Source organism: Scyliorhinus canicula, unplaced genomic scaffold (assembly GCF_902713615.1).
Source record: "Scyliorhinus canicula unplaced genomic scaffold, sScyCan1.1, whole genome shotgun sequence".
Lineage (NCBI taxonomy): Eukaryota > Metazoa > Chordata > Chondrichthyes > Carcharhiniformes > Scyliorhinidae > Scyliorhinus > Scyliorhinus canicula.
Window position 1 is genome coordinate 300377 of NW_024055487.1, and position 25989 is coordinate 326365.

The 25989-nt window shown below is 44.7% G+C and overlaps 1 gene segment (V, D, J or C); it reads right to left on the reverse strand.

The window, feature by feature from the left end:
- Window positions 1-4948: 4948 nt before the first annotated feature.
- On the reverse strand, window positions 4949-22770 carry LOC119960119. The segment is given in 6 exon segments: window positions 4949-5374; window positions 8467-8775; window positions 11840-12151; window positions 12351-12647; window positions 22239-22598; window positions 22725-22770. Coding segments are annotated over 6 exon segments (1695 nt in total).
- Between the last annotated feature and the right edge of the window lie 3219 nt (window positions 22771-25989).

A 25989-nucleotide genomic window follows, 5' to 3' on the forward strand; every position in this document is an offset into this window, starting at 1 on the left:
AGAGAAGCTGGATTCTCTGTCGGACGGATGCTCCGTTTTGCTGGCAGCTTGGGGGGGGGGGGGGGTTTCCCGACGGCGTAGGACAGCACCACAATGGAAAACCCCATTGACCAGCCGGCGTAACAAAGCATCCGGCCGGCGGGATGAAACAGAAATGTGACACGGCAGGGTGGATAATCCACCATTCTTCCTCACCTCAACCCTGAATGGCGTCCTGCTTATTCTTAGGCTGCGACCCCTATTTCTGGACGTCCCCAACATTGGGAACTTTCTTCACGCATCTAGCCAGTCCAGTCCCATCAGGATATTATATGTTTCTTTGACATTCCCTCTCATTCTTCTAACCTCCAGCGAGTACAAACCCAGTTGATCATGTCTTTTTTCATATGTCAGTCCTCCCACCCCGGTGATTACTCTGGTGAACCTTCGCTGGACACCGTCAGTAGCAAGAATTTCCTACCTCAAACTGGACCAAAACTGCACACAATGTTCAAGGTGTGGTTTCACCAAGTCCTGTATAACTGCAGCAATACATTCCAACTCTTATACACAAATCCTCTCGCTATGAAGGCTAGCTTGCCATTAACTTTCCTCACCTGCTGTACCCGCGCCACAATCTTAGGCGACCATTCCACCATGACACCCAGGTCTCGTTGCAATTCTACTTTTCCTAAACTGCCACAATTCAGATAATAATTTGTCTTTCTGTTTTTTCCATCAAAGCGGATAACCTCACATTTAACCACATTATATTGCATTTGCCAAGTGGTTTCTCACTCATCCAGCCTGTCCAAGTAACCATGAAGCCTCTCTTGACAGCACACACTGCCAGCAAACTTAGTATTCTTTGCAAATCTTGAAATATTGCCTGCAATTCCTTCGTCAAAACAATTAATGAATATTGGGCAGTGTGGTAGCACAAGTGGATCGCACCGTGGTCCCAGGTTCGATACCCCGCGGGGTCACTGTCTGTGCAGAGTCTGCAGGTTTTCCCCATGTCTGCTTAGGTTTCCTCCGAATGCTCCGATTTCCTCCCACAGTCCAAAGGTGGATTGACCATTCTATATTGCCCTTAGTCAACAAAAAGGTTAGGAGGGATTATTAGGCTACGGGACAGGGTAGACGTGAGGGTTTAAGTGGGTCGGTGCAGACTCGATGGGCAAAATAGTCTCCTTCTGCACTGTATGTTCTATGTATTCTGAACAGCTGGGGGTCCCAGCACTGAAACCTGCGGTAAATAACCTGTGAGTTCATTGTTTCTTTCTCCCTGCTGGGTTCAGCAGTTTCCTTTTCGATTCGCGGCTTTGAGGAGATGGCCATACAATCAGCTGCCTAATGCACTTTCTCCTCTCTTTCTTTGTGACGTGCAGCAAAATAGTTTCAGGCTTTGCTCTTCAGTTTTCTCTGTTGGGGAAGTGGTGTACGATGGATTAGCTAATACCCCTCCCCTCCCTCTGTTGGGGAAGTGGGGTACAGTGGATTAATTTATGCCCTCCCACGCTCTTTTTTGGGGAAGTGGGGATACAGTGGATTAACTAATGCCCCTCCACTCTCTGTATTGGTGAAGTGTGCGTATGGTAGATTAACAAATGCCCTTCCCTATCTCGTTGTTGGGGAGTGGCGGTCTAGTAGATTAACAAATTTCCCTCCGGTTCTCTTAGTTGGGGAAGTATAGTGGATTAACTATTGCCCCTCCACCTCTCTTTGTAGTGGTGTGCGGGTACTATAGCTATAGATTAAGTAATGCCAATCCCCCTTTCTTTGTAGGGGATATGGCGGATCACTGGCTTCTCTAATGCCCCTCCCCCTCTCTATACTGGGGAGTGTGGGTCCAGTAGATTAGCAAACGCCCTCCCCCTCAATTTGTTGGGGAATTAACTACATTAAATACAGTGAATGAACTGGTGCCCCTCCTCGAGCTCTGTTGAGGAAGTTGTGGTACAGTGGTTTAAGCATTTACCCTCCAATTTGTTTGTTGTGGAAGCGGAGATACAGTGCAAAGCTAATGGCCTTCACCGATATATTTTGTGGAAATGGAATTACAGTGAGTTAACTAAAGCCCCTCATCCTCCCTTTGTTGGGGTACAGTGGGGGTAAGTGGAATCACTAATATCCCTCGCCTCTCTATGTTGGGAAAGTGGGGTTACAGTGGATTAACTAATGCTAATCCCCAGCTCATTGCTGGTGACGTGGGGTAAAGCACAACTAAAAATGCCCCTCCCACGCGCTTCTGGGGAAGTGGGCTATATTTGGTTAAATAATCCCCTTCCACTATCTTTTTTGGTGAAGGGGGCACAATGGATTGTCTAGTTATCCTGCCCGTCTCTGTGTCGGGGTAATGGCGGATCAATGGGTTAACTAATGGCCCTCCCCAGCTCTTTGTTGGGGAAGCGCGGGTACAGTGGATTAGCTAATGTTCCTCCTCCCTGTATTTGTTGGGTGAATGGGGGGACCGTCGATTAACTAATGCCCAACATCTTTCTTGGGGAAATGTGGTTACAATGCATAAAGTAATACCCCTCCCCATCTCTTTGTTGGGGAAGCGCAGATTTGTGAGGCAAGCGGGTTACTACGGAGTAGGTAATGTCCCTCTCCCTCTCTTTGTTGGAAAAGTGGGGAGCAGTGCATTAACAATTCCCCTTTCCCCTCTCTTTGACGGTGGATTGATGGTCCATGTTTCTGTTTGATCCTCAATTCAATTCCAGTGGGTGTGATGCAACATAGAACATAGAACATAGAACGATACAGCGCAGTACAGGCCCTTCGGCCCTCGATGTTGCACCGACATGGAAAAAATCTAAAGGCCATCTAACCTACACTATGCCCTTATCATCCATATGCTTATCTAATAAATTTTTAAATGCCCTCAATGTTGGCGTGTTCACTACTGTTGCAGGTAGGGCATTCCACGGCCTCACCACTCTTTGCGTAAAAAACCCACCTCTGACCTCTGTCCTATATCTATTACCCCTCAATTTAAGGCTATGTCCCCTCGTGCTAGCCACCTCCATCCGTGGGAGAAGGCTCTCGCTGTCCACCCTATCTAACCCTCTGATCATTTTGTATGCCTCTATTAAGTCACCTCTTAACCTTCTTCTCTCTAATGAAAACAACCTCAAGTCCATCAGCCTTTCCTCATAAGATTTTCCCTCCATACCAGGCAACATCCTGGTAAATCTCCTCTGCACCCGTTCCAACGCTTCCACGTCCTTCCTATAATGAGGCGACCAGAACTGTACGCAATACTCCAAATGCGGCCGTACTAGAGTTTTGTACAACTGCAACATGACCTCATGGCTCCGGAACTCAATCCCTCTACCAATAAAGGCCAACACACCATAGGCCTTCTTCACAACCCTATCAACCTGGGTGGCAACTTTCAGGGATCTATGTACATGGACACCGAGATCCCTCTGCTCATCCACACTACCAAGAATTTTACCATTAGCCAAATATTCCGCATTCCTGTTATTCTTTCCAAAGTGAATCACCTCACACTTCTCCACATTAAACTCCATTTGCCACCTCTCAGCCCAGCTCTGCAGCTTATCTATGTCCCTCTGTAACCTGCAACATCCTTCCGCACTGTCTACAACTCCACCGACTTTAGTGTCGTCTGCAAATTTACTCACCCATCCTTCTGCGCCCTCCTCTAGGTCATTTATAAAAATGACAAACAGCAACGGCCCCAGAACAGATCCTTGTGGTACGCCACTCGTAACTGAACTCCATTCTGAACATTTCCCATCAACTACCGCTCTCTGTCTTCTTTCAACTAGCCAATTTCTGATCCACATCTCTAAATCACCCTCAATCCCCAGCCTCCGTATTTTCTGCAATAGCCGACCGTGGGGAACCTTATCAAACGCTTTACTGAAATCCATATACACCACATCAACTGCTCTACCCTCGTCTACCTGTTCAGTCACCTTCTCAAAGAACTCGATAAGGTTTGTGAGGCATGACCTACCCTTCACAAAACCATGCTGACTGTCCCTAATCATATTATTCCTATCTAGATGATTATAAATCGTATCTTTTATAATCCTCTCCAAGACTTTACCCACCACAGACGTTAGGCTCACCGGCCTATAGTTACCGGGGTTATCTCTACTCCCCTTCTTGAACAAAGGGACCACATTTGCTATCCTCCAGTCCTCTGGCACTATTCCTGTAGCCAATGATGACCTAAAAATCAAAATTTGAAACTACCATCAATTATAACGAGATAGACAATGAGAGTAGGAGGAACACGGAAATCTAAATGTGATGTGTTTATCTGAAATGGGATTTTTAAAAAAATAAGCTTAGAACACTCAACTTTTTCCCAATTAAGGGGCAATTTAGCTTTGCAAATCCATCTATCTTGTAAACGTTGGAGTTGTGGGGGCGAAACCCACGCAGACACGGAGAGAATGTGAAAACTCCACATGGACAGAGACGGGATTTGAAACCTGGTCTTCATCATTGCAGGCAGCAGTGCTAACCACTGCACCACTACGCCACCGTGCCACTCGCGCCTAAAATGGGAACTTGTCTGATTTCCCATCAATAAATATACTTTGCGCAATCCTGTTATGAATTAGTTTGACTCTGCCTGTACACCAGGTGATTTCTATTTTTTTCATGTACCCACTTGTTTATGTTCCAATCTACCGGCTCGTATATCTTTGGGCTGTGGGGGTGAGACCCACACAGATACGGGGAGAATGAGCAACTCGACATAATAGTAACCCGAGGTGGGATAGAACAGGCTCCTCGGGACCGTGAGGCAGCAGTTCTAAACATTACGCCACTGTGTCATTCCCTGCACTGAACATGGGTCCGAGATCTGTACAAATCTGAGTCTAATTGAAGATGTCTGACACCAGGAAAGCGGATGCACTATTAATAAAACGCTGTGTCGTTCAATCACATTTGGAGGGGGATCAAAAAAATCTTTATTCTTTCTATTGTAGTTCGAAATATAACCAATAGTTTCTCATTTACATTAATTAACGGTGTCAATTAGAGCCAAGGGAAACGCTTAAAAAACTCAGTTTACCGCTGGATTTATTAACCGTTCTGTTGATGATCTTCAAGGGGATGGCTTCATGTCCCACCACACAGGAGTAAGAAGCGCCGCTGGCCCACTCCTCCGCTGCAATGGATAACAGGCTGTACATGAAGAAGGAGCTATTGTCGTTCTCCGCCATCACCTCGGTGTTCTTGTAGTTCCCGGGATTCACCGGCATGTCATTGACGGTCCACTTGACGAAGATCTCTCGGGGGGAGAAACCTCTCACTAAGCAGCTGAGGGAGACGAATCTCTGAGCGGAGACGTCTTCAGTCGGGGGCAGGAGGACAGAAACGGACGGTTCCCGCGGGTTGGGATCTGCAGAAATGTACAATAAATGTTAATAAAATGGGGAATTCCGGAGACAATGGAACCGCGGGTTAGATGTGGGAGAAATGTGTTTTGTGTTGGATTTTAAAGGTTTCCATTTCCCACTTTGGGATCTGTCCGGTTTCCCAGCTCGGAGCAGAGGTGGACACAATCCTTTTCCCTGAGAATTTACGGACTGGAACAGAAAGTTTCAGAAAGTGTATGGCATGGAAACAGGCCATTCGGACCCACTGTCCTGTGCTGATGTATCAGCTCCACACACCGGAACCCCGCCCGCCCCTACGCCACCCCCCCCCTCCCCCCGCCCCCCGCCATCGCCGCCACCACATTACTCCCAGAGGATTGTAAAACTGCCAATGGAACACCCTGATTGATTCCAAAAGGGAGTCAAGAGCATGTAACTGTAGGCCACTGACATTAACATCTGTCAGTGGCAATCCCTTAGTGTCCATTATAACGATGTAATAGCACAGCATTTAGAAATACACAATATCATCAAATGGAGTCAGCACAGTTTCCTGACACAAAATTGGCAGAGTTGCTGATAGTGCCGAGGATGGTTTAGCACAGAGGGCTAAACAACGGGTTTATAATGCCCATCAATGCCACCGGAGCGTGTTCAATTTATTACCGGCCTCTCTGAACAGCCGCCGGAATGTGGCGACTAAGTGCTTTTCACAGTAACTTCAGTGAAGCCTACTGGCTATTATTATTATGAAGGGGAAATCATTCTCAACAAATTGATTGCAATTAATTGAGGTGATAACAAGCAGCCTAGAGAAAGCGGAGCCAGTAGATATAATATACATTAATTTCGAAACAGCGTTTGATAAGTTAATGTACTATTGCCACGTTTGCAGGGGGTAGGTTTTCAGGACTGGAGGTAATCGATGAAGTATACGGATTGCCTAAGAGAAATGGGTTCAGATACCTGCAGGTAAGGTGGTGGTGGCGGTGGGGCGGGGGGGGGGGGGGGGTCGGGGGGTTCCGGTGGGAGGAGCGAGGTGTGGTCCTTCCCAGAGCTGCCACCTCCGGTGTTGCACGATAAGCTGCTGACTGAGGATAATATTGGAGAGGGGAGTGTCCAACATGTATGAAGAGCTGATAGACATAGAGGCCGTTCTGGAGGAGAAGATCAAGCGCAAATGGTAGGAGGGGTTGGTGAGGGGGTGCGGTCCGGGGCATGGAAGGTACCTTCAGGAGGGTGAGCGCATCCTCGTCGTGTGCAGGTTGAGCCTCATCCAATTTAAGGCGGTGCACAACCCCCACATGAGGGTCACGAGGATGAGCCGTTTTTTTGCTGCGGTGGACGAAGAATGAGTGGCCCACCTTGGCATTTGCCTCCCTGATAGCCCGGGGACGGATTTTGCTCAGCTGGCGATTCTGACCGCTGCCATAGATGGGGATGTGGTTGAGCAAGCTGGCAGATTTCCTGCATTTGGAGAAGATAAAGTTCGCCTTACGTGAAGCTGAACAGGGGTTCACCCGGTGTGGAAGGCATTTATTATTTCTTCATGGTGAATTAAAGTTTCAGCCGGAGGAGAGTTAGGGGTTGTTCTCGTTGTGCGGGGGTGGGGGTGGGGGCAAAAATTGAAGGGGCGGGTAGATTGGTGGGATGGGTGTTAGGGAATATGGTAGATCTGGGGTGTTTATTGTACCTGGGGGGAGTTTTTTCCATCTTTTAATTTCTTACAATTAAGGGCCAGTATAGCGTGGTCAACCCACCTACCCTGCAACCTTGGGGTTGTGGGGGTGAAACTCACGCAGACGCAGGGAGAATGCGCAAAATCCACACGGACAGTGACCCGGGTCCAGGATCAAATCCAGATCCTCTACACCATGAGAAAGCCGTGCTAACCACTGCGCCACCATGTCACCCTTGGAGTTATTTCTATCATAATGTTATTGTGATGTTTTCTATGATTTTTATATTTGTATGCAAAACGCCCTTTACTGAAAATATTTTTTTAAATAAGGAAAGCAAGTGGCGAGAATGACACAGGTAATCTACACAGGGATAGTCAGATTAAGTGATTGGGGGGAAACTTACCAAAAGGAACATGATGTAGGAAAATGTGAGATTATACCTCCTTCGATAGGAGGAATAAAGGAGCTGAATGTTATTTAGATGGAGAAAGGCAGCAGAAAACTGTACCGAAGAAGGATTTGTCATCCTCCTGCAGACATCGCAAAAAGCTAGCATGATAGTTGTTGGGTAACAGGGAAGGTGCATTGAATGTTGAGCTTTATTTTGAAGGGAATGCTATATAAAAATAGCGAAGTGTTGATAAAACTACACAGTGCACCAGCAAAATCACACCTGATGTTCTTTGAACACTTTGGGAAGGATGACATATTGGTTTTCGAAGCAGTCCAGAGAATGTTCATGATGTTGATCCCGGGTATGGATTTTCTTATGAAGAGTGGCTGAGTAGATTGGGCCTATACTCACTGGAGATTAAAAATATGAAGGCGACCTAATTGCGACATAAATCATTCTCAGACGGTTTGACAGGGTAAATGCCGAAAGGTTCCTATCCCTTGTGGAAGATTCTTGGACCTGAGGATTTAATCTTAAATGAAGGCATCGCCATTTAAGGCAGACATGAGGAGGAATTTTTTTTCTCGGTTGGCAGCGTATCTGTGGAATTCTGTGGTGCGAAAGGTGTAGGAATTGCATCGTTCAGTGTGTTCAAGGCTGAGATAGGTGGATTTTGAATCAGTAAGGAAATAAAGGGATATGGGGTTAAGGCAGGAAAGTGGAATTGAGGATTGCCTGAGATCAGTCACGGTCTCGCTGAATGCCAGCCAGTCTCAATGGACCCAATGGCCTTGATCTGCTCTTACATCTTCTAGTCGATGGCCTTGCTCCATCTAAACCCAATATCACCGCCTTCAATTCACTGTTCAGTCGTCTGCATATTATTTTCCACCTTATCGTCTGCCACTCCAGATTGTTTAGTTAGTGGAATTATCAATCAAAGTAGATCAGAAATACACTGAATGCGAAATATTGACCGTTGCACTGACACTAGAAATAGACACAATGGCTCACTTATTGCTTTAATCTCAACGCTCACCTATTTTCTTATGGATCGAATTACTCAAAGGAGTTGGCAGGTCCTGATGTCTCGCCACACAGTCAAACACAGCCCCACTTAGCCAAGCTTGTGTCGAGATGTTTAATTTGCTGACCACGCTCTCAGTATCTGCCCCAGGCTGGTCGGCAATCTCTGATTTCAGCGGCTTCTTCGCTTCACTCCAGGACACGTTGACTCCATAAGGAGCATTCGAAATGACGCAGGTTATGGTTACAGTCGTCTCCAGTAAGACCTGTTCTATTGGTGGTGGCAGTATTGTTACTGAGGCAATAGTGCAAAGGGAAGGATCTGTGAATGAAAACATGAAAATCAACCCACGTTTCATCTTCAGAATCAGGACAGTGGTATTCAACCTTGACTCTCTAAATGGGAATGAATCAACTTCGAAATAACAACCTCGAAAGATCGTCGATGAACAGAACTGGCTTTGTTATAGAAGACACAGAGTAATGGTGGAAGGGTTTTTTTTCTAAATGGATATCTGTAATTAGTGGTGTTCAGCAGAGATCAAAGATCTGGAGACAAATGTGGGTGGTCTGTTAACAAGTTTGCGGATGACACAAAATTGGCGGAATTGCCGATTGTTCCGAGGGTGGTCAGAGGGTATAAGTGGGATAGATAGATTGGAGACTTGGGCACAGAAATAGCAGACGGAGTTTAATCCGGACAAATGTGAGGTGATGCATTTTGGAAGATCATATGTGGTTATGAATTATACCGTAAATGGCAGAACGCTTGGACCATTAACATACAAAGGGACCTTGGCATGCAGGTCCACAGTTCTCTAGTGGCAACATAGGTGGCCAAGGTGATTATGAAGGCAAATGGCATGCTTCCCTTCATCAGCCAGGGCATTGAGTGCAGGAGTTTGGAAATCATGTTGCAGCTATATAAAAGTTTGGTTCGGCTGCATTTGGAGTATTGCATGCAGTTCTGGTCACGACATTATCAGAAGAACGTGGAAGCTTTGGAGAGAGTGCAAAGAAGGTTCACCAAGATGTTGCCTGCTCTTGAAGGTGTTGGCTATGAGGAGCATTTGAAAAAAACTAGGAATGCTTTTACTGCCAAGACGGAGGCTGAGGGGACACCGGATAGAGGTCTACAAAATTATGAGAGAATTAGGCAGGTTTGCTGTCAGAGGCTTTTTTCAAGGATGGAGTGTCAATTACAAGGGGCCACAGGTTAAAGATGAGAGAGGGAAAGTTTACGGGAGATGTGCGGATAGGTTTTATCGCGCAGAGAGTGGTGGATGTCTGGTATGCACTGCCAAAGGATGTGGTGGAACCCGGCACATTAGCAACATTTAAGAACTATCTGGATGGATACATGAATAGGGAGTAAATAGAGGGATATGGACCGAGTAAGGACAGAGGGTTCTTTTTAGATAGGGCACATTGAGCGGCGCAGGCGTGGAGGACTTTGCTGTACTTTTCTTTGTTCTTTGTACAGTGGTAAGCAGCGTGTCTGTGAAACCTATTATAGAATAGGGGCTGGTTTAGCTCACAAGGCTCACAAGCTCACAAGGCTAAATCGCTGGCTTTTAAAGCAGACCAAGCAGGTCAGCAGCACGGTTCGATTCCCGTACCAGCCTCTCCGGACAGGCGCCGGAATGTGGCGACTAGGGGCTTTTCACAGTAACTTCATTGAAGCCTACTCGTGACAATAAGCGATTTTCATTTTCATTTCAGAATCACTACCGTGAAGAAGTGCACCAATCGGTCCATCGAGTCTGCACCGACCCTCGAAAGAGCACCCTACCAACAACCACTCCCCCGCCCTTCCCCATAACCCTATGGCCCCATGGAACCGTTAGACTCTAAGGGACAATTGTGCACGGCCAATCTACCTAACCTGCCCATCTTTGGACTGTGGGAGGAAACGGAGCACCCGGAGGAAACCCAAGCAGACTCGGGGAGAATGTAGAAACTCCTTACAGGCAGTCAGCCAAAACCAAAATCGAAACCAGGGTCGTGGCGCTAAGATGTAGCAGTGCTAATCGCTATTCTCATTGTCAAAGTCGTTCAGCCCTGGAATCCTTCTAACAACTGCATTGCAGTATTCCCAATGCAGAATACACTGTTCCTGATCTCTGGAATGGAGTAATGAAGGCTGATTTATAAATAGGTTGGATGAACTTTCCAACACTTTCCCCCGGAGCTGTCAGCAGTAAAGCGTTCCAGACACCCGCTGCCTCTCAAATCCAAGATTCTTGGTAGTGAGGATGAGCAGAGAGATCTCTGTGTCCATGTACATAGATCCCTGAAAGTTGCCACCCAGGTTGAGAGGGTTGTTAAGAAGGCGTACCGTGTGTTAGCTTTTATTGGTAGAGGGATTGAGCTTCTGAGCCATGAGGTCACGTTGCAGTTGCAGGGGCTGTTTAGCTCACTGGGCTAATCGCTGGCTTTGAAAGCAGACCAAAGCAAGCCACAAACATGGTTCGTATTCCCATAACAGCCTCCCTGAACAGGCGCCGGAATGTGGCAACTAGGGGCTTTTCACAGTAACTTCATTTGAAGCCTACTCGTGACAGTAAGCAATTTTCATTTTTTTCATTTCCGTTGTACATAACTCTGGTGCGGCCGCATTTGGAGTATTGCGTGCAGTTCTGGTCACCGCATTATAGTAAGGATGTGGGATCATTGGAAAGGGTGCAGAGGAGATTTACCAGGATGTTGCCTGGTATGGAGGGAAGATCTTTTGAGGGAAAATGAGGGACTTGAGGCTGTTTTCGTTAGAGAGAAGAAGGTTAAGAGGTGACTTAATTGAGGCATACAAGATGATCAGAGGATTAGATAGGGTGGACAGTGAGAGCATTTTTCCTCGGATGGAGATGTCTAGCACGAGGGGACATAGCTTTAAATTGAGGGGAGATAGATATAGGACAGATGTCAGAGGTAGGTTCTTTACTCAGAGAGTGGTAAGTGCGTGGAATGCCCTGCCTGCAACAGTAGTGGACTCGCCAACATTAATGGCATTTAAATGGTCATTGGACAAACATATGGATGTTAAGGCAATAGCGTAGATGAGCTTTAGAGTGGTTTCACAGGTCGGTGCAACATCGAGGTCGCTGTAATGTTCTATGTTCTAATCCGCTGTCTCAGGATAAAGCTGATATCAAGTCCACCTCACTCACTAAAGGTCTTCAAAGTAAAGGGAAGTATTCTTTGCTGTTCTGATAAAATCTTGAATGGTGAGCAAGTCCAATGCAGCTCTTACATTAGAATGAATCACAAAGTACATGGCAGTAAATTAGAAATTGATCTGTGCTTTGCATTAACTTCAATACATTTCTGGTGTTGATTAACATCAGAGTGCAGGATGATCTATAGTTTCCCCTGTCTGTGTCTCTTACCCGACGAGGCGAGGTTGAGACTTTGGGTGACCTCTTGATGAGTGACCTGGCAGGTATAGACCGCTTTGCTGAACCATTCCCCAGCGGAGACTGTCAGCCGACTGCTCGCCGAGAAGTTCCCGTTCACTTCACAGGCGGGAGAGGTGACAATTCCTGAACCCACGGATTGTCCATTCTTCAGCCACTTCACCGTGATTGAATTTGGCTGGAAATCGATGATTGAACAGATGATGGTTGCAAATTTCTGTCTTGTGATTTCTTCATTGGGACTCACGGTGAGGAGAACATGTGGATGGATGTCATTTCTAGGAACTTCAAGGACCATAAGTTAGACATTATTGCAGAAGATGTTGTAACAAATAAACTGACTTATTATTTTTTCACAGTTACTCTGCGCTCAATATTATTTTCTGGAATCCGAACTGTGTAATGTTCCATAAATGTGTCATAACCAAAGTTATAAATAAATTAATCACAGCGTTTCTGTTTTCACATGTTCGACAACACTTACGCATTTCAATGCTCTTGTCTGAGCCGCTGTGTCGAACCTCACAGCTGATGTTGCTGCATCCCCCCTCTGACTCGGTGATGGTTAACTGGCTGCTCAGGGTGTAGGTTCCCTTCTTGTTTCTCACTGACGGATATTTCTTAACTCCAGTGGTGATCGGCTGCCCATCTTTCTTCCAGGAAAGGCTGGTGATTTCTGGGGAGTAGTCCATCGCCAAACAGCCGTAGGTCACGGAGCCGTCGGTGTTGTGTTGTTGACAGGAGGAGACCAGGCTGTAGAGAGTGGGCGGAGTCGGTGTCGCTGGGAGAGAATGGCCCATTCAACAAGTTAGACTCTATATTTGAGTTTAAGTAACCAAACATTTCAAAATGTGCCTCAAGCTATGCGTTTATGCTAACATTTCCCCATTAAAAGTTACATCGACATTTAAGCTTCTATTAGTCTCTCATTTGAGATTCATACCTCTTTGCCTCCTCACTCGGAGCTCACATCTTACTCCTGCTCTCCCACAGGATAAAAAATGGCATTTTGGTGCCATATGAATGGGGTAACGTTTATTAAAATGAAAGAGAAGCAGGAGGTTTCCCCACTATTTCAACAATGCAAATGGTGCCGTAGTCACGGAGACTGCGCTCTCCTTTTGAGAGCTGACTAGTGGTGCTTTAACCTGAGGGTCACTATACCTGAGGTGAGTGGCAAGGTTGAGAATGGGGCCCTTTATGAATAAGGTCAGCTGGTACAATAATCGAACCCGCGCTGTTGGGATCGTTCCTCATCACGAATCAGCCGTCCAGCTAACTGAGCTGTGTACGTCACAATCCAGCTAACTGGGTTGTGTGTACGTCACAATCCAGCTGACTGGGTTGTGTGTACGTCACAATCTAACTAACTGAGCTGTGTACATCACAATCCAGCTAACTGAGCTGTGTACGTCACAATCTAACTAACTGAGCTGTGGACGTCACAGTCCAGCTAACCGAGCTGTGTACATCACAATCCAGCTAACCGAGCTGTGTACGTCACAATCCAGCAAACAGATGTGTACGTCACAATCCACCTAACTGAGATGTGTACGTCACAATCCAGCTAACTGAGATGTGTACTTCACAATCAGCAGCACTTGTGATAAAGAACGGTGTGAGGGAGTGAGATAGCGTCCGTCTGTAAGTCAGTATGCGTCTCTGGGAGAGAGAGTAGGCGTGGATCTGAGTCTGTCTGTATGTGTTTGCGTGGTCGGGAGAGTATGCATGTGAGAGAGTGTTTAATGGAACGTGTGTGTGGTAGGGAGTGTGTGAGCGAGATACTGTTTATGTGAGGGATGTTGTGTGAGAGAGACCCTTTGTGTGAGAGTGTGTCTGAGTAAGTGTGTGAGAGAGACCGAATGTGTGTGTGATAGAGTGTGGGAGAGAGCGGGCGGATGAAAGACAGAGATAAATTGTGTGCGTTTGTCCCTGAGAGTGTGCATGTGGGAGAGAGAGCACGTGAGAGGATGTATTTTATATGAAGAGGGCATGTGCCTAGCAGAGAGTCTGTGAGAGACGGGTAGTGTGTGTGAGAGGGAGAGTGAGAGAGAAAATGTGTCGGTAAAAAGGTGAATTTGTGAGAGTGTGTCTGTTTGTAAGAGAGTGTGAGTATGTGCGTCTGTGCTTTCTCCGTCACCATGTGAGTGTATGGGAGAACGTGATTACATGTTTGTGTTTTGAGAGAGAGTGCGTGTGAGAGACAGAAGCACAGGTGTAATTCATAGTCTGTGCGGGGGTGCGTGAGGGAGGGAATGTCTAAGAGTGAGAATGTAACTGTGATAGGATGAGTGAGTGTGTGTAAGGGAGAATATGTCAGAGTATGAGTGTGTGTGTGTGTTTGCGGGTGAGAGAGTGTAATGTGTGTGTGTGTGTCAGGATGGCTCACTCCCAGTTTCCATAGTCTCATTCACCCGCACACTCCACACATACTCGCATCCACTCTCACGGTGAGCATAATCCGGCTTGCAGAACATGAGTTGGAGAATCATTTCGGTCTTTGGCAGCTGCGGCACGGTCGTATGGTTGCTTCACAGCTCCAGGGTCCGAGGTTCCCTGGCTTGGCTCACTGCGCGGAGTCTGCACGTTCTCTCCGTGTCTGCGTGGGTTTCCTCCGGGTGCTCCGGTTTCCTCCCACAGTCCAAAGACATGCTATGACGTGAATTGGACATTCTGAATTTTCTCTCAGTGTACCCGAACAGGCGCCGTATTTTGGCAACCAGGGGGTTTTCACGGTAACTTCATTGCAGTTTTAATGTAAGCCTGCTTGTGACAATAATAAAGATTATCGTTATCAAAATGTCGTCCACTGACTTATTGTTAAATAAGAAAGATTGTTAAAATGCGCGTAATTTCACCCAGCAATGGAACAATTTATTTCCCGATATCTGATTGGATAACTCCAGCTCGTTAGTTCGATGTTCCGCCTACTTGACCTCTGCGGGGAAAGGCTCTCATGTCAGGTACAGGCCACGTTAAGATATAGAGTAAAATTTCCACCCCATCCCACAAAAGTTCCTGTCTCTTACTGCAAGAATGGAGACACGACATTGGTTTGATACAAAATGCAACATGGACTCCCTCCAGCGCAGAAGGAGGCATTCGGCCCATTGAGCCTGCACCGACCCTCTGAGAGATCACACTACCTAGACACAATTTCTCACCCTATCCCCGTAGCTCCACCTTGGAACAATTTAGCATGTCCAATCCAAATAGCATGCATATCTTTAGATTGTAAGAGGAAAGTGCAGCACCCGGAAGAAGCCCACACAAACACTGGAAGAATGTGCAATCTCCACCCGAGGTCTGAATCGAACACGGGTCTCTAACACTGAGGCGGCAGTACTAACCCCTGTGCCACCGCACCTCCGATCTTTAACATTATCACCTAAAGGAACGTCACCACCTACACGTCAGGTCTGTGATTGAAGATTTGGAACTTGCTGCACTGAGTGAAATTCTAAAAAAACTCAAGAAATTCAACACGGTCGAGGACAAAGCGTCCCGCCAAATTAGCCCCCATTCACCGTCTTAAAAAATCACTCCCCCATCACCGACAAGCAGTGGCAACTGTGTCTATGATGTACAAGATGAACTGCAGCAACTTTCCAAGACTCCATCGAAAGCACCTTCCAAATTGCAATGTCAACCACCTACCGCCGAGGCAGCACGATAGAACAAGTGGATAGCATTCTGGCTTCACAGCGCCAGGGTCACAACTGGATTGCATTCTGGGTCACTGTCTGTGTGGAGTCTGCACGTTCTCTCCGTGGCTGCGTGGGTTTCGTCCGGATGCTCCTGTTTCCTCCCACAGTCCAAAGATGTGCAGGTTAGGTGGATTGGCCATGATAAATGCCCTTAGTGACGAGAAAGTTCAGGAAGGGTTATTGGGTTCCGGGGATAGGGTGGAACTGAGAGCTAAAGTGGGTCGGTGCAGACTCGATGGGCCGAATGGCCTCCTTCTGCACTGTATGTTCTATGTTGCAGAACGACAGGAACACCAGATGCACGGGAGCACCAGCAATTGGTTGTGCCCTTCCCTGCCACACACTATCCACCCTAACTGGAAACTATACTGCCGTTCCTTCACTCTCGTTTGGTCAAAATCCTGGAACACTCTCCATCACAACACTGCGGGTGTACCTGCGCCATATGGACTACAGTTATTCAAGAATTATTCAAGTCACCACTTTCTCAATGGGCAATTAAGCAGAGACAGCAAATGTTAGTCATACCACAGACTCTACAGTTCCTGAATAAGATGATCATTAATATTCAGACTAATTGCCCCCTTTCCACTGCCCCAGTAAATAGGTCAAGGACTGGTGCAGCACTGAATAAAATAGAATAAAGCTCCATCTGCATTGCGTCGTCTAACATTCCAAAGCTAGATACATCAGTGGTTAAAATGTACCCACATCTCCTCCAGTCTGTATTGAGTTTCTTCTTCTATCAATTTAGAGTACCCAATTCTTCCTGTTTTCATGAAGGGGCAGTTTAGCGTCGCCAAACCAACTACTCTGAACAGCTTTGGGTTGTGGGGGTGAGGCACGCGCAGACATGGGGAGAATATGCAAAGTCCACACAGACAGTGACCCAGGGCTCGGATCGAATGCGGGTCCTCAGCCCTGGGAGGCGGCAGTGCTAAACACTGCACCACCATGCCACCCTTGTCTGGTGTTGCTGAGTTGTTCATTATGACTGTCACAATCTGGGGTAAGGATCTCAGTTCAGAGGCGGCTTAACTAACATAAAGTCAAATTTTCGCAATCCTCACAGATACACGTTTTTGAAGAAATAAATCAAAGCACAGTCCCTGAAATACGAGACGATGAATTATTCACACTGCTTTATTCTAATTGATAAGTGGTCAACTTTAGACAACAACAATAACCTCTTTGAAATTAAACTGATATTTATTAAAAACTCCCTTTGCCTTGTAACTAATTCTGTCTGTCCGAACTGTGCAACATTTATATTGGCTGAAAACAATCACATCAAATATTCTTTTCCAATTAAGGGGCACTTTAACGTGTCCAATTCCCCTATCCTGCACAATTTTGGAGCCGTGGATCTCCACCTAGACACAGGGTGCACGTGCAACTCCAAAGCGGAGCGACTCAGGGCGGAGATCGAATCGAGATTCACGGTGCTGTGAGGCAGCAATGCTGCCCACTGCACCACCATGCCATCCTGTTCCTATTGACGATAACAGATTGCATTCAGTTTAACGTCATTGATAAAGATTCGAAGATATGAAAGAAACAAACAAAAGAGTAACCCGATTACCTGATTGACCTAATTTCTTAAGTAAATGTAACCACAAAATAATCGAGACAAAGCACATCATCGGCCTGAGCATAGAAATGTATTGCTTTCTAAATTAATTTTGGATACAATAAAAATTTCTCTAAAAGCTGAACTGTAGCATTTATGTTTGATTTGTTCGAACTGTCATTGCATTGCACGTTGTTTTTAATTGCCAGTTAGCCTTGTTGGATGATTTGTACTCTATAATAAAAAAATGAAAAATTTATATAATTCAAAGCGAGATCTTGCCTGGAACTTTGCTTATAAATTGCGTTTAATTAAATGTCAAGCAATGCTAAACAATAAACCTCAAATAACCGGATGGAAACATTCAGACCAGGATATTTTAAATTAAATCTAATAACATTTAACATTTTACTTTTTGGTAATAATCGTCCTGTTTGAACCTGCAAAAATGTGAAATATGAATATTTCTGAACTCATGGAATTCCATCTATTGACAGAGTCTAATTCGCACGATAAATCTATAAGCGTCTCGCTCTTTATATATACATAAATATATCTTACTTTCAGCTTGGATACATAAAGTATGTATATCTATCTATATATATATATAATGTGTGTGTGTATTTCTGACAATAATTTTGACAATCCAGACAACTGAATTATTAAAACTGCTGCTCAATGAAAGGAGATCCAAAATTAATCTGTGTAAAACACAGTTAAAATTGTTCATTCAGATCCTCTCCAAAACTGAAACATAATAAGCAAATGGAGCAGAGATTTTGTTGTTTAATTTAATATTCAATATAAATAAGCTTGAGAATCAGATATAATCTTTTCTTTATTCTGTCATTTGTTTTTACTATAATTCTATACTGTGTACAGCACAGTTATGCCAGACTGGCTGTTGTTAATTATTGCAAAGCTCATATTGGCATTTTCGGATTAAATTAATCTCTTTGAATTTCAAGCTGTTACTTGTCAATCTCCAGCCCTGCGCAGTCTGAACATTCCTACAATTTAAATAGAATCATTAGAAAAATGTCTTCACTGTCAGCGACTTCCAGATCACAGAAAACTGTTTATGATTAGATTAGCGACAATTATCTCACTATCCATCTACAAATGACATTGAAGGAATCATGAATCACAGTGAACAATATGGAATCATATTGTTGTGGCTGCACAGAAAGAATATAATAACCGGATACATAAATTGCCAAACTGAAATATAAAATTCCTATTTAAGTAACTGCAAACGTAATCAGGGATCTAAAAATTAATCCAAAATCTCTTGTGCAACTGAACACCTGTGTAGAATCAGTATGTTATTGTTAAAATAGTTCCAGGCACAATTAGATTATATTTTCAGGCTAGAAAATGTTCCGGTCATGCAAATAGTGTGCAGCGTGCAGCAGAATTGTGAAAGGCGATTGCTGATTAATTATATTAATATGAAAACATCTTTGGATAATATGGGGTTATATTACCACATTATAATAACTACTCTCCAATTTGAACAATTGTTAAATAAGAAGTATGAGCTTGCAGTAAATTGTTATGTTCTGAATGACGCAATCTTTTGGTTTAATCATCATAGAATTTACAGTGCAGAAGGAGGCCATTCGGCCCATCGAGTCTGCACCGGCTCCTGGAAAGAGCACCCTACCCAAGGTTAACACCTCCACCCTATCCCCATAACCCAGAAACCCCACCCAACACTAAGGGCAATTTATCATGTCCATAAGGTTTCCCATGGCAGGTTGATGGAAAAAGTGAAGTCGTATGGGGTTCAGGATGTACTAGCTAGATGGACAAAGAACTCGCTGGGCACCAGGAGACAGAGAGTAGTGATGGAAGGGAGTGTCTCAAAATGGAGAAGGGTGACTAGTGGTATTCCACAGGGATCCGTGCTCGGACCACTGATGTTTGTGATCTACATAAATGACCTGGAGGAAGGTATAGGTGGTCTGATTAGCAAGTTTTCAGATGATACTAATATTGGTGGAGTTGCAGATAGCGAGGAGGACTGTCAGAGAATACAACAAAATATAGATCGGAGAGTTGGGCAGAGAAATGGCAGATGGAGTTCATCCAGGCAAATGCGAGGTGATGCATTTTGGAAGATCAAATTCAAGAGCGGACTATATGATCAATGGAAGGGTCTTGGGGAAAATTGATGTGCAGAGAGATCTGGGAGTTCAGGTCCATTGTACCCTGAAGGTGGCAACGCAGGTTGATAGAGTGGTCAAAAAGGCATACAGCATGCTTGCCTTCATCGGACGGGGTATTGAGTACAAGAGTTGGCAGGTCATGTTACAGTTGTATAGGACTTTGGTTCGGCCACGTTTGGAATACTGCGTGCAGTTCTGGTCGCCACATTACCAGAAGGATGTGGATGCCTTGGAAAGGGTGCAGAGGAGGTTCACCAGGATGTTGCCTGGTATGGAGGGTGCTAGCTATGAAGAAAGGTTGAGTAGATTAGGATTGTTTTCGTTGGAAAGATGGAGGTTGAGGGGGGACCTGATTGAGGTCTACAAAATTATGAGAGGTATGGACAGGGTGGATAGCAACAAGCTTTTCCCAAGAGTGGGGGTGTCAGTTACAAGGGGTCACGATTTCAAGGTGAGAGGGGGAAAGTTTAAGGGAGATGTGCGTGGAAAGTTTTTTACGCAGAGGGTGGTGGGTGCCTGGAACACTTTACCAGCGGAGGTGGTAGAGGCGGGTACGATAGCATCATTTAAGAAGCATCTAGACAGTTATATGAATGGGCGGGAACAGAGGGAAGTAGGCCTTGGAAAATAGGAGACAGGTTTAGATAAAGGATCTGGATCGGCGCAGGCTGGGAGGGCCGAAGGGCCTGTACCTGTGCTGTAATTTTCTTTGTTCTTTGTTCTTTGTTCTAATCCACGTAACCTGCACATCTTTGGACTTGCAGAGGAAACTGGAGCACCCGGAGGAAACCCACGCACACACGGGGAGGATGTGCAGACTCCGCACAGTCAGTGACCCAAACCGGAATCGAATCTGGGACCCTGGAGCTGTGAAGCGATTGTGCTATCCACAATGCTACCGTGTAATCATCAGTTAATAAAATACTAATATACCTTTATTCCATTCTGAATTTCCAACGCCTGCTTGTTTTCTACCTGTAATCGTGTTTCAAGCAGATTTAAACACGTAGACCGTTGGCATTTAACCACAAATCATGTAACCGCTTAATATCACTGAGTATAAACAATGCAGAGACTCCAAACCTCTTCACAAATTGTACTTAATCAAAGTCACCCAGACACACATTATCCTCAGCAGTTAAACATCAAACTCATCATCGAGGAGTCGAACCCCGTTTCATGGAGAAGCAGGTCAATTCTACATTGAACAGAATAAAACTTAACATTTCAAAAACATCTCAACATCGAGTCCAGCTCGCCACCAAATGTATCAATTTTCAAACTAAATAAAAATCTGTAATAACAGCAATATAATTGTGAGGAGCTGCAATGTGTCCAAAACAAATATTGAAAGTTTACCGCGTTTTATTCATATTGGACCATATTTTAAACATATTTAAACACTTAATATTTGCAGTAGCTGTAACCATCAATCTCACCTAGACGAAACATTGCAGAAGCCACAGGCTGCGATTGCAGTAATAATTTATGTTCAGAAAGAACGCCTTGAACCCTGCCTTAGTTTAATGTCCAAACTGCTCTAAAATCCTGCTTTTTTTCTGCCGACAATCATGCATCAAGCAACTTCAAACATTCCATTCAAAAACATGGAACTGCTCAATGTCACCGAGTTTGAACAATGCAGAAACAATGCAGAAACGGCAAACCGTTTCAAACATCTTATTTATTCAAAGTCACCCAGATACAATCTATTCGTCAGAAAACCACCAAATCACATCACCAAAGGCCTGGGACTCGTTTCATGGAGAAGCAGCTCAATTCAAAACACTTCCAACAAAATCAAACATAACGTTTTAAGAAATTATCAATCCAGAAGCCACCAAATCCACCTGTCATCAAATGAATGAATAATTAAACAGAAACTTAGAAGAATATCATCAGCATTGTGAATACGCAGAACATGTTCAATAAAGTAACACATAAACCTCAGCATATTTTGTTGGGTTCGATTTCTAACACTTGTGCAGGAGGTGGTAAAACTTGCAGCCACCAGATGTCACCGAGATTAAACATTGCAGAAACGCTGCGTTGGGTATTTAAAATAACCCGGCCACACAGTACCCTCAGCAAATAAACACTAAATCACAGCAACCGGGGGCAGCACGGTGGCGCAGTGGTCAGCCCTGTTGCCTCACAGTGCCGAGGTCCTAGGTTCGATCCCGGCTCTGGGTGATCGTCCGCGTGGAGCTTGCACATTCTCCCCATGTTTGCGTGGGTTTCACCCCCAGAACCCAAAGATGTGCACATAGGTGGATTGGTCATACTGAATTGCCCCTTAATTGGAAATAAATGAATTGGATACTCTAAAACATTTTTTTAAAATCACAACAACCATGGACTGAATCCCTGAGCAGCGACTTTTGTCAAGAGGCAGAGTAATTCTATAACCTTTTTCATCAGAATCGCATGAAACATTGCGACAAAATCCCAATACAGAATCACCAAACCCACGATTCAGTGAACGAATTAATTGTTTTTTTAAATTTAGAGTACCCAATTGTTTTTCCAAACAAGCAGCATTTTACTATGGCCAATCCATTTAGCCTGCACATCGTTTGGTTGTGGGACTGAGACCCACGCAGACACGGCGAGAATGTGTAAACTCTTGCGTGGGTTTCGCCCCCACAACACAACCATATGCACACTGGGTGGATTGGCCACGCTAAATTGCCCCTTAATTGGAAAAAATCAATTGGGTACTCTAAATTTACTTTTAAAAAAGAGAATGTGTAAACTCCACACAGACAGTGACCTGGGGCGGGGTTTCAATCTCGGACATCTGCGCCCTGAGATATCCGCTAACAACTGCGCAACCGTGTTGCCCTGAATAAATTGTGAATATACAAAAAAGTACAAAACTACGACTGAAATAAAACAGTTGGAAATAATTGACTGGTGCTTACCTGCAGGCACCGTCACCATGGTCCCCTGTCCCCAGTAGTCCATCCCACCCACTATGTCCACTGTACAATAATAGATGGCGGTATCTTCGGCCTTCAGGTTCGTCATGGCCAAAGATAAGATATTGTTCGAAGTGTCTGTGGAAGCAGTGAATCGATCTTGAATTCCTGCGGCGTAGCCATTGCTGGAAGAAGTGTCGTACCAAAGCAGCCACTCCAGCCCCTGTCCGGGAACCTGTCGGATCCAATGCATGGTGTCGCTGCCAAGGCTGAAGCCGCTGGTTTTACACGTCAGTGTCAGGGAGCCTCCGGGACGCCCGGTCTCTGCCTCTGGCTGAGTCAACACAACATCCGACTGGACACCTGTAAAAATATATCAAAAAGCCCGAGGATTAATGCTGGTGAAATGATTGGTGACTCTGGAACATTCCATAGAGACTAACACTGAGACAGTAACAGTGAGAGACTTGGACAATAAAAACTACTCACGGGATAAGAAAGTCAGCAACAAACTGAGAGAAATGGCCCACCTCATCCTTCTGGTAATTTGGGGGAAATGGTTGTGTCAGGAACTCAGTGAACAAACCAGCTCCCGGACTGTTGGATTCGGGTCCCAGTGAGCGGCATTTAAATACCCGGCAGAAGGGGGCGGCTTTCCAGGCGCCGCCTGTTGATTCCCTGGTGGAGGCGGCGCCTGGATCCACATCCCACCTTCCACACCCCCAACAGAATGGACTCAGAGATTTTTTACAGATTATTGTTAAAAGTTAGCATTTATCTGTATTGAGGCATTTATTTGTCTGAATGGATAATTTGGAATGTCTGCATTGGTTCTAATGGTGAAATTACATTTGAGCATCTGTTAATATAATAGAATAATCTTTTTTGTCACAAGTAGGCTTACATTAACACTGCAATGAAGTTACTGTGAAAAAACGAATTCCATTGTAAGCTAAGTCCCTTTTTTTCTACTGTTCAACATAATTGGATGAACAGAAATAAATTCAACTATATTAACAGTGAATAAGTCGACTGTTCGTCTGATTTGAAACACGGCGAGTTTTTAATCCGTGACAGCAATAAAGTATAATTCATCAGTGGAATTTTTTTTTCGATTTCTGTAACCAAATGCGGGAGATGAACAAAGTGATTCTCTTGCAGTGTAGGTGGCTATCCGTGTACAATGTGGGTCTGTAGAAACGAAAAAATGTCACATTATGCAATATCACTCCTGGAACTTCTCAACCTCCCCCTGAGCCTAGGACACTGAACATTCGCGGTAAAAGAAGCCGCTTGCCTGATAATGAAGCAGTAAATTGACCGAGAAACATAAAATTCACATGAAGTTTTGACAGAGAAAGGACGGCAGTGGTTTGCCCAGCTGCCTCACGGCGCCGAGGATCCGGGATTGACTCCCGTCCCGGGTAACCGTCCGTCAGTAGTTTGCACATTCTCCTGTGTGTCTCACCCTCACAACCTTAAGATGTGCAGCGTAGGTGGATTGGCCGCACTAAAGTGCCCCTTAAGTTGAAAAATAACTTTCAACTCAAAAATAAATTTAAAACCTTTTGACAGAGAAGTTAATGAATCAGAAAGGACACGGCGACCAGCAAAGTTATCCTTCAGCATCCAAATCATTGCAGCTAATTTTACTGACCACCGGCTATCTAACATTCACTGGTGTTGGGAACACAGGATATCAGGACTTTGCGGCATATTACACAATATCACAGGAATAAATGTTTTATTCTCCACTGAAGCAGGAACCAGGTCATAAACTGGTCATTTCTCTGAGCGGGACTGTCAAATAAAGGAAATCAGCACAAATTAGAACATAGATTGCAGAAGGAGGCCATTCGGCCCATCGAGTCCGCACCGACCCATTTAAGCCATCACTTGCACCCTATCCCTGCAACCCAAAAATCCCTCCCGAAGCTTTTTGTTGATTAGGGGGAATTTAGCAGGCAAAACCACCTAACCTGCACGTCTTTGGACTGTGGGAAGAAACCGGAGGAAACCCATGCAGACACGTGCAGACTCTGCACAGTGACCCAACAGGGAATCGAACCTGGGACCCTGTGAAGCCACAGGGCTAATCACTTGTATTACCGTGCCGCCAAATTAAACTGTACAGAGCGGGGAGTTCATCAGGTATAAGAGACGCGTCCACTTAAATGACTCGGAGAATATTCCAGGAATTCCCGCGGGTTCAAGGCAGATTCATGATTTTCTTTTTATTTAATTAAGTTTCTTTGTAATTACAATCAAATGATTAGGCTTGTGGATTGGGTCCATCAATACCACTCACTCTCACTTCATTAGGTTCTTAACAAACGGACTTCAATAACTAGAGTGACCTTTACTCAGAACTAATATAAATGGAATAGCATCTGATCAGTTCACTATTTTCCGATCATGTTTAATCTCAGAGTGAACAGAACATTAACTGAAAATATGTATTTCGATGCAACACAATTTAAAACGTTTACTTAACGTGCGATTGAAACATTTAATGTTCGAATTGCTTAATGCCATCGTGTCCATTCATATTCAGGCTAATCTGTCCCACACAGTATTTGGCAGCAATCCAGCCGCCTGCTGTCAGGGAGGCTCGAATGTTCAATGTTGTTTACAGGAAACATCTGGATTTTCTTTCAAAGATCTGTTTTCTCAGTACTGACCGCTTGGCTGCAAGTCAACTTGTCAATGAGGACTATTTATAAACAAATCTACCCAGCAACAATACTGGAGATAATTTTAGGTTTTAGAGCCTATTTGAACTGCTCCCATCACAAAGGAAAGGAGAGGTATCCAGCTTCTCTGACCCGTCTTAGCAACAATAGCCGGCTGGAGGATCCCTCTCACGTCTCATAATATGAACATAGAACATACAGTGCAGAAGGAGGCGATTCGGCCCATCGAGTGTGTACCGACCCACTTAAGTCCATGCTAACACATATTAACATGAAAACAGAAATATTGTGAAACTCAGAGGCCATCTGCAAATGTTGAATTACTTCCCAAACAGTGTAACTTATAGCCCATTAAAGATATTACATTTACATTAGGTATAGCTAACTTTAAAAATCAGTGCAAAATCCAGTTACAGATCTGATGTTTCTGTGTGACGATGATGCAATTACTTGTCAATATCGCTCAGAGACTGCTGGGTGGCTGCTCATTATCCTTGCTCTGGTTTAATTCTATTCACATTGAATTATGGGACAGATGTGATTCCTTACTGGCAGAATGGTCAATGCTATCTTAATAAAGATCAATCTCAATAAATTATATTAAATTAATTGCAATTACATTTTGCATGAAATAAAATGCTGAAAATAATTGGTGAATACAACAGTTTATGTTTGTCGACGATAATTGGTGAATATATTTTTAAATTTTTGTTGGTTGATGATAATTGAATATAATTATTTAACTTCGTGAATTGTTTCAATTGATAATATTCACGCTACAGAAGGGCCAGGCAATGCCCATCTCCAGCAAAATGGAATGTAACCATTGCCCCATGACATTTAGTGATATTGCCATTGCTGAATCCCTCGCTATCCAAACGCTGTCGTTATCATTGACCAGAAAATGAACTGCTCTGGCCATCTAAATGCTCAGGCTACAAGAGCCGGTCGGGACTCGGAAACGTGCGGTGAATAACTCCCCTCTGCTTTCCTTGTTCACGAATTGCAAGTCAGGAGTGTAACTGAATAACCTCTACTTGACTGGCTGGGTGCAGCTTGAA